This window comes from Rhinolophus hipposideros (assembly GCF_964194185.1).
Source record: "Rhinolophus hipposideros genome assembly, chromosome: 23".
NCBI classification, from domain to species: Eukaryota; Metazoa; Chordata; class Mammalia; order Chiroptera; family Rhinolophidae; genus Rhinolophus; species Rhinolophus hipposideros.
In genome coordinates, this window is record NC_138069.1 from 45,361,632 (window position 1) to 45,376,621 (window position 14,990).

General features: G+C 58.4%; 1 protein-coding gene across 5 annotated transcripts in view; it reads left to right on the forward strand.

The window, feature by feature from the left end:
- The window catches only part of PRKAR1B (protein kinase cAMP-dependent type I regulatory subunit beta), a 78,783-nt gene that overhangs the window by 43,151 nt on the left and 20,642 nt on the right, over positions 1 to 14,990 (forward strand). For 3 of the 5 annotated variants that reach the window (XM_081036055.1, XM_081036057.1, XM_081036056.1), the window contains exons 7-8: positions 7,908 to 8,066; positions 14,009 to 14,069. In XM_081036055.1, coding sequence (XP_080892181.1) covers positions 7,908 to 8,066; positions 14,009 to 14,069 — 220 coding nt within the window. Of the gene's footprint in view, positions 1 to 7,907; positions 8,067 to 9,313; positions 9,694 to 14,008; positions 14,070 to 14,990 lie in introns of those variants that run through there. The other 2 variants (XM_081036058.1, XM_081036059.1) reach the window with 1 other exon arrangement.

Below are 14,990 nucleotides of genomic sequence, written 5' to 3' on the forward strand. Positions count from 1 at the left end.
CTGAGGCCGCCCCAGCTGGGCTGTCCCAGCCAAGTTATTTCAGGGTTTGGCCTCCGGTTCAGTTGAGCTATTCTGGGGGGCACAGCCTCATTCATCTCGCCTGTCTGCATCTCCCATTGCTGGGTTCTGGGAAGCGGGCAGGCGGCTCCCAGCTTCCGGAGCAGGTGGCACAGGAAATGACTCACCGCTGGGGTCTCAAAGCGAGGTCACACGCAGTGTTCGAGGGCCCACCATCGCTCAGATGGACAGTCAGGAATTCTGTCCGTCCTGAGCTCGTCCCTGAACCAGGCGTCCGGGGCAGACCTTGGTGTCTGGGGCAGGGCTGGCCTTCTGTGTCCCACCAAAGAAGGAAAATGAGGCTGGAGCCAAAGGCCCCAGAGGAAGTGTGTGGAGGAGGGAACCCTAGAGGGCGGGTGCCGTTCTGACCTGGGCTCAAGCTGCCAGCCCACACAGTCAGCTCCTGCTGGCTTCACTTTGGGTTAAAAAAACACCAGCCCAGGAAACAGAGAAGACAGACACAGATGCCGCCTCGTCCCAGCTGGGCCTCGTCCTTGGCTCTGGCCGCTGGTTTCAGAGATGCCGAGGGGTAGAGCCAGCCCATGGAGGTGTCTGGGGGGCTCGTTCCTGGTTCAGACCCAGTCCTGGCACCTGTCCCAGCTCTCACTGTTCAGTTTCTCTCCACCTTGCTCTTGCCCATCACGAGTCTCCAAACTCTCGCTCTGATCCCATCCCCTTCCTTTAGTTCTTGCTCACACGTTTGTTGAGTATTTACTACGGGCTGGGCCCTTGCACAGCCCTCAGAATACCCGGAAGGCAGGCAGGGGGAACATGGCCAATAAGAAGGAAGTTCACAAGTGAGTATCTTGCCTCTAGGCCTTTACCCTCCCCCACTCTTATTCCTGCTGTGCCTTCAAACCCCTACACCTCCTTCAACACCCTGCCAAGGCCAGGCTCCCCCATCAGGCAGTGCCACCCCCCACTCGCCTCTCCTGCTGCCTTGCTGACCACACGGGGCCAGACCCTCCCCCACACTGCAGGAGCCCCACGTGGGAGCTTAGCTGCTGCTTCTGCTCCCCCTGGAACGTGCTTCCCTTCCCAGTGCTCACTGAAGTCACAGGAATCTTCCAGTTAAATTCCACAGGCCATCTTGTATCTCAGAGTTTGGGGCAGATGTGAGAGTGGAAACAACCCCAGTGAGTTCAGAAGCCCACACGCTAAACCCTAAGTGAGCAGATGGGGGCATGCAAATGCTTTGCCCAAAATTCTTTGCCTTTTCTTTCAAGGAGCCTGAGGGCCCCACACCGGGGTCTCATGAGCTGTCCCTCCAGCCCGTGTGGGAAGACAGCACAAGGGCCCAACACCTGAGAGCCTTTGGGCCTGAGAGCTCAGGCCTGCTCACCTACGGCTGGTACCTGCACGCGGCTCTCAGCTGAGTCTCAGTGTTTCTGTGCCCTCATAGGAAGTCAGTGCGGAGCTCAGACGGGGGGAGGTGAGCTCACAGTGCCAAGCGTGGGGCCGGGGTGGAGGGCTCTGTGGATACAGTTAATCGGCCCTTTGCCCCCCTCATTCACTGTCACCACCTCCTGTCTGCTCTCCACGCCCTCCTCCTCAGCAGACCCCACACCTATCTTGTCATCTCCTGCACATGCACCATGGAGACACCCTTTCCAGTGCACGGCGGGAAGCCCCAAGTGTCACGGCTGCAGATGATGGTGGCTGCCCCCTCAGCATGCGGCCCCTGAGGGGCGTGAGAGGTGGGGCGTCCACCCCATCCCTGTTGGCCCACAGCGGACCACTGGTGCCCGAGGGAAGAGTCCCATGAGTCGGCCTGGAGCTGAGGTGTGGGCGCTGTGGTTCTGGGCCCCCCGCTGCTCGGCGTTGCCTGAGGTGAGGGGCAGGTTCAGGCCTGTCAGCCAACAACCCCACCCACCCCCCAATACCCACTGTCTTGTGATGCCCCAAGTGTTGTAACCGGCTTCTCTCCAGACCGGGTGGGGGGGGGCACATGGAGGCAGTTTTGTGAAGGGAAAAAGGCCACCTTCTCCTAACCGGGAGTTCCCCAAATACATTGTCTTGGCAGGTCCAGGGCCCCCAGCCCCAGCCTCCGCAGTTCAGGTGCAAAGACACCTTTAAGACGCTTCCTGGATCCCAGCCCATAAGAGCCAGGCTGTCTGCACACCACGGGCAGACCCCCACTTCCTGGCTGCAGTCTCGAATTTGGGACAGTCAGGCCCCCGATGGGACGAGACAGTGACTTGTGGGGCCATTCCGCGATGCCCGTTGAGGCCGCACAGCTTTATCAACCTCATCAGCTTTTCCAGGCAGGGCTGGTGGTTGTGAGGGAGCCGAGTGGGGGAACAGTCCTGTGATGTGGGGGGCAGCCGAGTACAGGCAAACATGCAGGGCGGGCGGGCAGTGTGGGTGAGGCCACATTTAAAGGAATCAAAGACGCTCAGTCAGGAATCTGAAGAAAGTGGCACGTTGGCTCCTGGGGCGAGTTATGGGGATGTATTTTACAATAATTACTGTTATTACTGCTCCCGGCTGTGAAATTGCAGCAGCTTCTCTGACCCGCGCTGCATTTTGTTTGCTCGTTTCTGTAAACTGCCTTCCAGGGGGCAGGGGAATGTCCTGGCCGCACCACAGGCAGCCAGCACTCTAGCACTGCGAGGTCTGAGGGTGGCAATGCAGCTGGAGTCACCCAGTCTCCTGAGGCCTGGGAGCAGAGGGGACACCCTGCCCTCTGCACCCCTGCCCCCCAGGGCCCGAAGCCCCCCAGGCAGGTTCCCCTCCGAGGACCCCACGCTGGCCTTTTGCAGGGTGGGTGTGAGGTGGGCGTCCCGAGAACCCCTTCCCTCTGCCGGATGGATGCTGCCCTCTGACCAGAGGCTCCCTGGAGGGGCAGCCAGGTGACCAAATGCCAAAAGCACCAGGTTCAGTTTAAATTATGGTTTTCCAGCGAGACAGCGAAAGTGCCTGCCACGGTATATGTGTTGCCAAGAGCTATAATCCATTTTTCTAAGTATAAAAATATCGTCCAATTTGTTTTATTCGTGGAACATAGCATTTCTACTTACAAGGACACTCGGCTGCCTCTCCACCGGCTCAGGAAGTAGTTCCTTTGAGGCCTCGTCCTTTCAGGCCTTTGTGTGTGTGGGAGTCCACCCAGCCCAGGCTCCCGCCCCCGCGGAGATGTCTGGGAGGAGAGCCTTGAAGCCTCCAGAGGTGGGAGTGAGCGGGGACAGGCCACGTGGCTGCATGGGTCGGTCAGCAGTTAGTCAGCATTTGCCGGGTGTTCTGTTTTTTCCCCATTGACAAAATACACATGACATAAAACTTACTATGTTAACCATTTTTAAGTGTCCAGTTTAGTGGCATTAGGTATGTTCATGTAGTTGTGCAGCCTTCACCGCCATCATCTCCAGAACTTTTCCATCTTCCCAAACGGACACTCTCCCCTTTCCCAGCCCCTCCCCCACGCTCCTACTCTCTGTCTCTGTGAACGTGACCCCTAGGTCCTCATGTCAGTGGCATCACACAGTGTGTCCTTTGTGACTGGCGGGTTTCATCAGTGAAGTGTCCTCAGGGGCCGTCCACGCTGTAGCAGGCGTCAGTGTCCTCCCTTTAAGGCTGAGCAGTGTCCCATATGCGATGGTCCCCACTGTGTTTGGCCATCACCTGTTGATGGGCATCGGGCATCTCTGGTGGCCGTGAACATGGGGTGCAGACATGTCCTCCCTGCTTTCAGGACATTCTCTGTTCATTAGCCGCTCAGTTAATTGAGCACCGAGTGGCCGTGACCCAGAATTGGCTGTCAAGTTTTGTACAGCATCTTGGCGCTTTCTGGCCCTGCCTTTCCTATAGACTGAGATCAGGGTCCCGATGAAATCCCGCCTTGTGTGGCCTCAGTGTGCAATGGGGTTTCCGGGGGTGGGCCAGGAGGAAGGCCCTGAGCTTGATGGATTTGGGTTCTGCTTGGGAGTCTGGCTGGCCATCTGCTACCCAAGAAGGGAGACAGCACCCACGTGGCCTGGGTACCCGACAGGAGCTTTGGGAGGGTTGTCTGCTAGCGATGGCACTTCAGGCAGAAACCAAACAAATCAACCCTCTGGGGTTTGGGCTAAAGGCCCTTGAGGGGTTCACATACAAGGAGGAGCAGGAGAGAGGGAGCAGGTAGACGTGGCCAGAGCTTCCCAAGGGTGCCCCCCAGGGCACAGGAGGAAGCCCACCTTCCCGGGCCCAGGTGCCCAATCACCTGCACAGACCTTCTCGCTCTGTGTGGCGGGAGCCTGGGAAGGCGGGAGGAGGCGGGCCGTTAGCTTTTCCTCAGCATCTGTGAAAGCGAAAGCAGCATCCGGGCGGCACCCTTGAGTGGCTTCCTCGCCAAGGCTGTGACAGGCCAGCCTGGGTTGCATTGGAACTGCAGGCGGGAGCTGGGGAAGGACTGAGGTCACGCGACCACGTCTGCCTCCAGTGGGTGACGGGCCTGGTGTTTGCACCCGCTCATCCGGTTATTTCCACCCCTTTTCCGTTTCTGTGGAGCCCAGTGTTAAACTGAAATGCCCCAGGGTGGGGGCAGGCAGCAGAGCGAGGCAGCAGGTCAGGCCCTCACCCTGGGCACCCCAGCCTCTCCTGGCAGCTTCCCCACCTTCTGGTGGCCCCAGCTGCTTGTCTGGTGGGCACGGCCAGGTGGCACGGCCAGGTGGGCCACGTGCTCAGCTCGGTTCTGCATGTAAAGTCCCATGTTGACGGAAACCCAGTGCTGCTTGTGATCCAATTTGTGGGATTTTACTAGCAGGTTCCTGTGCCTCCAGTGCCTCACTGTGTCCACCTCCATCCTAAGCCCAGTCAGACCTTGTGCAGTCTGAGCCTAGGACAGAATCACCTGTTAAAACTCTGGTCACTGGGCTCATCCCCGGAGTCCGACACCCACAGGTTTGCAGGTGCCGCTGGCCCAGACGGCACTTGGAGGCCAGCTGCCCCAGGCTGCTGTCCACACACTGTCCCCGAGCGGGCATCACAGATATAAAGCAGTGATGTCGCCCCACTGGACCTGCCACGGCCTCCGGGAGGATATGCAAGCCCGTCCATTCTCTGCAACCCCTACGCCACCGGCGTCTCTCTCTGTCTTGGTCTTGCTGTATCCAGGACCCTCCAAATTCGGTCCTGTCTCAGGGCCTGTGCACGTCCTGCCCTTCTGCCTCAAACTCTTTTCCCAGACCTTTGCATGGCTATCTGTGTTGTGGCCCCCTGAACCCTCTGCCCCATTCTCCTTGAGGCCCCTAGCGTGTCTATGATGAGAACGCGTTGTGTGATGATTTGCCTGCAGCCTGTGTCCCGCTGGTCAGTACATCCCCGTGAATTGTAACCCGCCTGCCTCCCACTGCTGAGCCGAGCAGTCAGGACGCTGGGGCACTCAGCACACACTGGCGGTGCTGCGTGAATGGATGAACGAATGAATGAACGCAGAATGTCCGGGTGAGAGAAACCAGTCACTGCTGGGATCGTAAATGTAGCCGAGCAGGGCCTTCCACCATTTTTCTTTCAAAAGAAGAAGAAAAAACAAAAAAAACGAAACAAAGCAGAAGTAGCCCCTTTGCATGCCAGCTGGGGTGGGGCCCAGCACTGCGCCAGCCCTGCTGACAGAGGCCAGTGTCCCCAGAAGGATGGCCCTTTGTGCTCTGTGGGGCCTGTCCTCGGCTCGCACAATGGTTTCCTCTGACGCTTTGGAGGCCTTGGACTTCTGGGGAAGAAGGGGTCCCAGCAGCCTCCAGGTCTGTGCGCTCTGGGCCCAGGGCCCCTCCATCCCACCCTGCAGCACCAGCTGCACTGCCCCTTTTTTGGAGATGTACCCTAGGAAAGTTGGGGTGCAGCCACCACGGGTTGGCTCTGAGACACCTCTGTCCCCTGGGTCCCTGTGGCCGTTAGCGGCTGATGGGTGGTCCTGGCCCCACCTGGCAGCCATTCGAGGCAGTGGCTTCCTTGGTCCCCTAAAATGCAACGGGGAGAGGCCAGCCAGTCCTCCCCAGATACCCTGTGTCAAGCAAAGCTCCCCCAACCTCAGACTCATGGTCCCTTGAGCCCCTCGTCGCGAGGCCTCCATGGGTGCTGGCGGGAGGGCTGTTTGGTACAACCCTTAGAAAAGTGTGTTTAGAAAACCTGTGTGTACCCAGTGAAGCAGCAAATGCCACCCTTAGGCATTTCCCCGTGAGAGATGAGGGCAGATAAGCCCCACACGGAGTGTTCATGGCGGCATTCTGTGTCACAGCCTGAAACCAGAACAGCCCTTCAGGCATGGGCCAGACCATTGTGAGATGGAATGGACGGGACACAGCGGCCCACAGACGCTCTGAGCAGTGGAGGGTGTGCTGTGTGATTCCGCGCGACACACGCGGAACCTCGGGACCTGCCCCTGCCAGGGACACCAGGAGTCCCCAGGACCTGGAAGCCTTCATCTGAGTGGCAGAAAAACTCACCGAGCTGCACACTCAGGACTCACGTTAACGTTTGCGAGTTATAGCTCCACAGTCAGGATTTGACACAAACATAAGAGTGGGAGGGCCAGCTGAGACGGGAGCCACTGTGCCAGCCAGTGGGGCCTGGTGACTGAGGCTGATAACGAGTCATCACTGCCCCCTCCCCAAGGGCTCTGAGCCCCCTTTCAGAAAATGAGACAGAGGTTCTGGGTGTTGTCTGCCGTCCCTTCACCCCTAAAATCCCGATGGCTGGCTCTGCAGTGTCCTTCTGTCCATGGCAAAGCGAGGACGCAGGCCCTGCCTCGGGGGCAGACAGGACAGTGTCTTCTCACTTCTTCAGGGCCTTGTTGTGTGGACGCTGGCGTTTCTTCTCCCGTATACCCAGCTGTCTGGCTCCCCTCCACGGTCGGGCCAGGTGGGGGTGACCGGTGAGGCCGGGGGCAGGACTGGGGGGCTCTGCGCTCAGCGGGGTCCTGGGGGGTGGCAGGCTCCCCAGCTGGCCGAGGTCTTAAGGGTGGTCGCCCCAGGCAGCTCTGCCTCTGCACACAGTCGCCGCCATTTCCCTCGGAGCTTCCTGGTCGACCAGTTTTCCCACCTTCTGGTGCAGATTATGGAGTTGTCATCTGTGTGATGCTTTCCTCAGACAGGCAGCTCTGTGCCTCAGTTGTCACCAAGATAATGAGTCATTGACTTCAACAAGAATGACTTCCATGAGTCATTGCAATCCATTCTCTCCCACATGCACAGTTTTGCCAATGGGAGCTATTCTTCAAGCTCATTGACACCCAGTGGGAACAAAGCCAGCTGTGTGGATCTGTTGTAACTGAATCTTCGTAACTAACAGGCTCCACCATTCTTGCAGGACAGGGACCTGCGTGGTCCGTGCACAGCGACTGCACTGCAGGCCGTCGTCCACGCGGCTGAAAGGGACCTTGTCCCGGCCGGCCATCCATTGACTGCGGGCCCAGGGAACTTGAGTGCTGTCCGTGGGTGGACAGGCCCTGAGGGGACACATGCAGCCCGGCGCCTTGGGCGTGGAGCAGGCGTGCTGGGGGTGGGGGGCTGCTGGGGGAGCGCCCAGTGGCAGGGGAGGGACAGGCAGCTGATGGGGACAGAGGCCGAGGTGCAGAGTGCCCTATGGCATCCTCCAGTCTGACTCATGGGCGCAGTCAGGGAAACTGAGGTCCCAAGAGGCCAACCTGAAGTCCGTAAGGAGCAGGGTGGAAGACCAGGCCAGGCAGCATGTCCACCCCCATTGGCCTGACAACAGGTCCTTCTGCCTCTGGACTGAGAGATGGACTGTCCCGCCCAGCTGGGCCTGAGCAGGGGAGCCGGGGCCCTAGGCGCTGGCAGTGTTGTCCCCACCCTGCAGACCCCTTCTGGTGTCACTCCACACATGCCCCATGACGTTTCTCATTCTATTCCCCAAAGGTGTATGTGAACGGAGAGTGGGTGACCAGCATCAGCGAAGGTGGCAGCTTTGGGGAGCTCGCACTCATCTATGGCACCCCACGGGCGGCCACTGTGAAAGCCAAGACTGACCTCAAGCTCTGGGGCATCGACCGTGACAGCTACCGCCGTATTCTCATGGTGAGTGTGCCCTGGCATGGGGTTTCACCGGGCCGGGACCAGTACTACCTGCCTGGTGGGTAGGGCCTTTGCCACAGTGGGAAGTGCTGGAGGGATTCTGGAGGCTTCCTAAGGGCAGTCGGCCCCTGGGGAAGCTGCTTTTGCTTCCTCCCCTCTCCTAGCTGTGGGGAGTGTGTCACGATGTCTGGAGCTCCAGCTGCCATCCTGGACCGTGAGGTTACTTTGAGCATGAATGCCATTCACATGAATCTGTTTGTGACAATTCCTGGGGGACAAATGAAGCAGAGGAGGAGTAAAGGTGGTGAGAGCTGGGGAGGGGCTGTGTGTTACCGAGCAGGCGCAGGACCCCTCCCTCCATGACAAGGTAGCATTTGAGTGCAGGCTTTGCAGCAGGGAGCCAGCAGCCAGAGCTGTCCAGAAGCGTGTTTGGGCAGCGGGAGCAGCAGAGGTCCTGGGTACAAGCTTGGAGTACTTGTGGATCCGCCGGGAGGCCGGCGTGGGTAGGGGCAGGGTCTTGTGCCAGGAGGGCTGCACCCTGTGGGCCAGGAGACCTCGGCAGTCTGAGCAGAGGGTGCCTGAGTCAACTTGGACCCACTTCCTCTGGGCTGCTGGGGGAGGGTGGACCGCAGACTCAAGGATCTGGCAGCCACGCTGATGGGGCCACAGGCCTCCAGTCCCTTCTCTCCACCACTGGGCATGGGCTGCTGGTTGCCGAGTGTCCCATCCTCTGGGAAGTCACGCCCTTTGGCCACCTGCGTTCACCCCGATCACGGTGGGCCAGCCTCTCTGCTGAGCTGGCCAGGTGGTCCTGACTGGGCAGCTGGGCATGTTGCTGAGGGCACCCCCCAGGGCGAGCTCTGCTGACAATGTTTGCTCAGTGCTGGCTCCTGAGGGGTCTGGGATCCCAGGAGCCAGGAGGGAGATGACTAAGGTGAACGCATTGCCAGGGACCTGTGGCCTCTCCCCACTGGTCCTCCCAGGGCCTGGATGTGTCAGCTTGCTGCCGTGTATCCTATGGGGCTTGGTTGTCTCCTCGGAGGCCAGCTGTGCTTCAGGGGGTGGGGAGGCCTCCGGAAACTTGGGGAACCATGTGGGACCAGCCCTGTGAGCTCAGTCCGGTCTGTGAGCCTGGAGGAGGAGTCCTGCCCCTTGTGGCCCATCCTGGGAGCTTCCCAACGGGAATGAGGGGCTGGGGTCTGCCGGGGCCGCCATGGTCCCACGGGAGTGACTGGTCCGTCATGATGCAGGGAGAGGTCAGCACAGTTTTGGGACGGTTATGTCATCTGGTTCCATGCGAGAGGAGTTCCTCGTCCACGCACTTGGCAAGTTTCACTGAGTGCCCACCGCGGACACCAGGAATGTCCCTCCCCCCCAGGGGGGGTGCCTGTGGTAATGATGTTCTCTCTTTTCTTTGTCTTAAACCTGCAACCCCTGTACTGTCCGTCTGTGCATGTGGGTGGGGCCCCCTGAGGTACCTTCCTGGGAGCACCCACACTTCCTGTCTCCTCTGGACACACCTGGCCCATGTTGCATAAGCCATAGTTTCTCCCCATCCACACTGAGCCCTTCTTGGCTGTGGGATTTTTGTGGCTGGAACCTTATATTTATGGAAGTTCCCAAACCACCACGGCAGCTGGCACTTCCTTGGTGCTAATTCTGGGTCCCCATGCCCTAAGAATAGCTGACTGTGCTTGGAGGCCACAGGGCCTGGCGGCCCCCGCTTGGCAAGGCATGTCTTGCAGGACATTCCCACTTGTGCATGAGGCTGTGACTTGGGCAGTTGGATGTCACGGATGAGTGAATTGCCATCGTCCACTTAGCATGAAACTGGAACATGCCGTGGGGACATGGCGATTGGGGAGGGGAGGCCACTGGCATCTCCAGGGACAGGGCCACCCCTGAGATGGTAGCTCGGACTCTGCATGGGACTGTGGGAGTCCCCACCTGCCTGATCCGGAAGGTCTCCCAGAATGTCCCTTCCCTTCCCAGCATTTCTCCCTGTGGCACAAGGGGAAGGACAGAGTCGGCATGGCCCACCCACCTGCCAGTCACAGGACTGGCCCCGCCCCCTCCAGGCCCCAGCTGAGCTTTGCTCAGGGCACCCACCAATATTCCCTCGTTTCTTTGAAGCTTCAGGACCCTGTGTTCATCCGAATCTTATGTGGGACCCAGGTGTTTGGAATGAATGAGTGGACTTGTGGTAGAGGACGGGTGGGGTGTCCAGATCCCCACCTACCTGCGATGGCCTGAGGCCTTTGGGACCTGGGTCCTGAGCCACAGTGCCCAGACCCACCCGCCTGTGGGCTCCCCGTCTGGGAACCCCCCACGTCTCTTTCACCCCAGCGGCTGCTGTTAATTCTGCTTTGGGGCACATGTTAAGGGCTCCCTGTGCCTCCCCTCTTCTAATCTGAGTGAAGATGGAGGGTGGTCATGGGTGTACACGGCTGTCTCTCTGGAGGAGAGACGATGTTGAGCATGTTCCCAGATGGTGTGGGCATCGATTCTGGATTGGGAACGTCCTACTTTAACCCTGACCCCACACCACTCAGCAGCCTAGTGGACAGGAGCAGCCTCTCTGAGCCTCCACACTCCTTGTAAGTGGAGACCTGCAGGAGCAGGCAAAGGAGCTGACCCGTGAGATGCCATTTCTAGCAGCATCGGGAAGGCCCTGTTCACCTCTTTGCAGGGGCAGGGCCCATAGTGAGTGCCTGTTTGCAGATGTCTCTAACCCCATATGACAAAGGGGAAGTTGTTCTGAGGCTGATACTCCCTGCCTCTCAATAGGAAGCAGACAAGGAACCTTCCAGACTGAGGTGGACATGGCATGGGCAGAGCAGTGGTGGGAAGTCAGGAGGAGGGAGGAGCCCAGATCAAAGACTCAGAGAACATGGTGCCAGACTGATCACCTCCCGATGGAGAAAACAAGGCCCAGAGAGGGTGAAACTGGTTAGGAGTGTGGGTGTTACGGACAGTCTGGGGTTGGAATTAGTATGTGCTGACCCACCCTCAGTCCTCCATTGTACTTGGTAAGTAGTACACCACTACTATCACCATCATCACCATCACCAACACCATCACCACCATCACCATCACCACCACCACCACCATCACCACCGTCACTATCACCATCACCACCACCACCACCACCACCATCACCACTGTCACTATCACCATCACCACCACCACCGTCACTATCACCACCACCACCACCACCACCATCACCACCACCACCAACACCATCACCACCACCATCACCACCACCACCACCACCATCACCACCACCACCATCACCACCATCACCACCACCACCATCACCACCACCACCACCACCGTCACCGTCACCACCGTCACCGTCACCACCACCACCACCATCACCACCACCATCACCACCACCACCACCACCACCACCACCACCGTCACTATCACCATCGCCACCACCACCACCGTCACTGTCACCATCACCACCACCACCACCGTCACTGTCACCACCACCATCACCACCACCATCACCATCACCACCACCACCATCACCACCACCACCACCGTCACTGTCACCATCACCACCACCACCACCACCATCACCACCGTCACTGTCACCACCACCACCACCATCATCACCATCACCACCACCATCATCACCACCATCACCACCACCACCATCACCACCACCACCATCACCACCACCACCACCACCACCACCACCATCACCACCATCACCACCACCACCACCATCACCACCACCATCACCACCACCACCACCACCACCACCATCACCACCACCACCACCACCACCATCACCACCACCACCACCATCACCACCATCACCACCACCACCACCACCACCACCATCACCATCACCACCGTCACTATCACCATCATCACCACCACCACCACCACCATCACCATAACTATCACCATCATCACCACCACCACCACCACCACCACCTCCACCACCACCTCTTAACCTCAATCAGCGACATACAGAATCCTTGTAGAGGTTCTCTGTCCTCACAGTGGCCCAATAAGGCTGTGATGTTCATAGTCTCCATCTCACTGAGGCTCACAGATGTAGGTGGCACACTGGAACCCACACTTGTGCAGGTTGGTGAGAGCCCTTCTCTCTCAGGCAGGCAGTCTGCATGTACTCTGTACTGAGGCTCTGGAAGATGTTGTGAGGGGGCACCCTAAGGCTCATGCCCACTGTGGGCGTCGGGCTTGAGCCATCCCTTCTGGGCCCAGTATTCCCTCCTGCGAGGATTGGCACAGCCTGTGTCTCTCGGTGTTGAAGGAGACTCGGGGGGCAAGTGGGGAGGCTGTGGTACCAGACACGTGCGTCAGCTGCGCCATCCCGGAGCCCAGAACAGATAACCGTGGAAAAACCCTTTGTCCTGGGGACTAACATTCCTTCCCCCACTTCATTGCTATTGCATTTTTGTCATAGTTTTCTGGGGACAGGCAGTTAGTGCCACGTGCTTCTTGTCTGGCTCTTTCTCCTTGAGCCTTTTCCCGGTTTTTCTTCCTTCCTCTGCCTTCTCCCACCCCTCCAGCAGGGGGGGCCAGACCAAGGGGTCTCCTGGCCCCACAAGCTGTGTGTCACCCATCCCAGCAAAGAGGGCTGGGTCGCACCCAGCTGCTTGTCTGTCCCTCCCAGCCCCAGAGGCGGGTACCGCTGTCCCCTATTTTCCCATGTGAGAAAGTTGCCTTAAACAGGCCCTTTTTAAGGAGATGCCAGCAGACTTTCTAATCTGTTGAATCTGCTTTCGGGATTTAGAGCCACAGCACCAAGTGTGTGCTTGATAGTGAGTGGCGCTGAGAGGCGGGGGCCTGGAAGAGGGGTCCGGGAGACAGACAGGGACCGGTGGGTGCCTCCTTCCCTACTTGGAGGGGCGTAACTGGACGTGTTCCTCGAAGGCACTCCCTTCTCTGTTTTCTCCTCCTTGGCCGGCCGGTGCTGTGAGAACTGACCAAGGAAACGGACCTGAGGGTGAGTGCAGGGCTGTGTGGGGTGCTGGGTGAGTGCCAGAAATAGTCTGCTTGTGACTCTGCGGTCTGTCCGGCGATGCTTCCAGTAGTGTCCCTGAGAGGAAGGTGCAGGAACACCCTCAGGCATTGGACCTGCCTGCTGCCCACGCTCCCTTCTGTCTTCCCGACTCGTCCTCCACAATTGCTCAGTTGCACAAGAGCCTGGCGTGGGGACTGAGACCTGTGCAAATGGGTGCAGTGCTCAGCCTTTGTGAGACGGGCCTGGACGGTGCCGGGAGGAGCCGTCCGAGAGGGAGCGAGGCCACAGCCACAATGTCCTTTGCAGTGCAGCTTTGAAAGTCACAACTGTCACTCCTTCACATGCTCTTGGCTAGCTGGTCAGCCCTGTTCCACACAGAACGTGACTGCAAGGAGGTGGGATCGTGGGGCCATCACAGAGGCTGGCTGCCACACTGAGTGTAGCAAATACTCAAAACAACAGTGGCTTAAACCACATGCTTAATTTCTTACATTCCAAAACTCTGGAAGGTCTGTGTAGGGGGTACGTTCTCTTCTCCATGGGACCAGAGAACCGGCTTCTGTCATCTTGTTGCACCTTCCATTCACAAGGACCCAGGACGGCTGCTGGAGTTCTAGCCGTGACCTCCATGTCCCAGGAAGGAATGAGGGGCTCTAGTCCCCTTAAGGCCATTGGAGGGAATGTGGTCAGTCCTGCAGGAGCCACAGGGGCACCCAGGGGTACCTGTGTCCTCGCAATGTCCTGCCTGGGGGACGGGTGCTGGGCTTCCAAAATGGTGGCAGCTCCTCAACCCTTGGTCATCCAAGGGGCTCCAAGGATGTGGAGTGCTCGAAAGGACTCCTTTGGAGAGTTTGGAGTCCCTTGGGGCAGTTGGAACTGTCGGGAGGCTTCAGGTGAAGACCTACCTAGTCTGTCCTCTGTCTCCTTTTCTCCCGAACAGGGCAGCACGTTGAGGAAACGCAAGATGTACGAGGAGTTCCTCAGCAAGGTCTCCATCCTGGGTAGGTGGCTCCCCCCCCTCATGGCGCGTCCATCCTGTCTGAGCACCTGCCGTTGGCCCAGCCACCTCCACACACGTGGCCAGCACATTCTGTGTTCTTGGTGGGATACAAGTGTGGGCCACATGCACGATTCACCCGCACGTGCATGCTCATAGACACAGTACATGTGTGTGCACACAAGCAACTGCTGTGTGTCAGGACTGCGCCGTCTGTGCCGCTTGCCCCGGCCCAAGTCACTTCCCGGCTCAGTGTCTGCCCTACACGCGTCCCTCCCACCACCGTCAGTGTGATTATCTCCAGCTCTTCATCTACGTCTGTCAGTTTTGAGCTGAAAGTCATTTTTTGTTACAGTGAAAGTGGCCAGCTGTGTTGAGCTTCTTTCCCTGGCTGGTTTCAGTTTCTTCCCAAGAATGGTTTCTCTGGTGTCGTCCCCACCCTTTCTCATCCTGGGGTCTGATAAACACATGGGCTATGTTTCCATGGATTTTCAGGAGTGTCAGCAAAGTTCTGTCCAAGTGTTTAAACAGCTTACAGTTGCGGTAACGTGGTGATGAGCGTGTGCTGGACCCGCCTGTCACTCCAGGCAGCGATAGCTCCATGTCTGCATGCAGCATTCGGCACGAGGCAGGTTGGGCACAGGGACTGAGCTTTAACTCATTTTAATCGATTTAAATAAATAGGTACATGTGGCAGGAGCTCCTATTTTGGACAGGGCAGCTCTAGACCCTGGAAGGGACTCACGTGGGAAAGTGAGTGACAGCTGAGTGTCGTAGCTCCCGGAACCACTGGAAGTGACCATCCAGCAGACATTCCTGCAGTAACATTCGCAGCCTTGAGCGCCCTAGGCTAGACTTCTGGGTAAAGATGGTGAGCAAGTGGAAGCTAAGGGAGTGAGGCAGAAAAAGGAACAGACGGAAATCC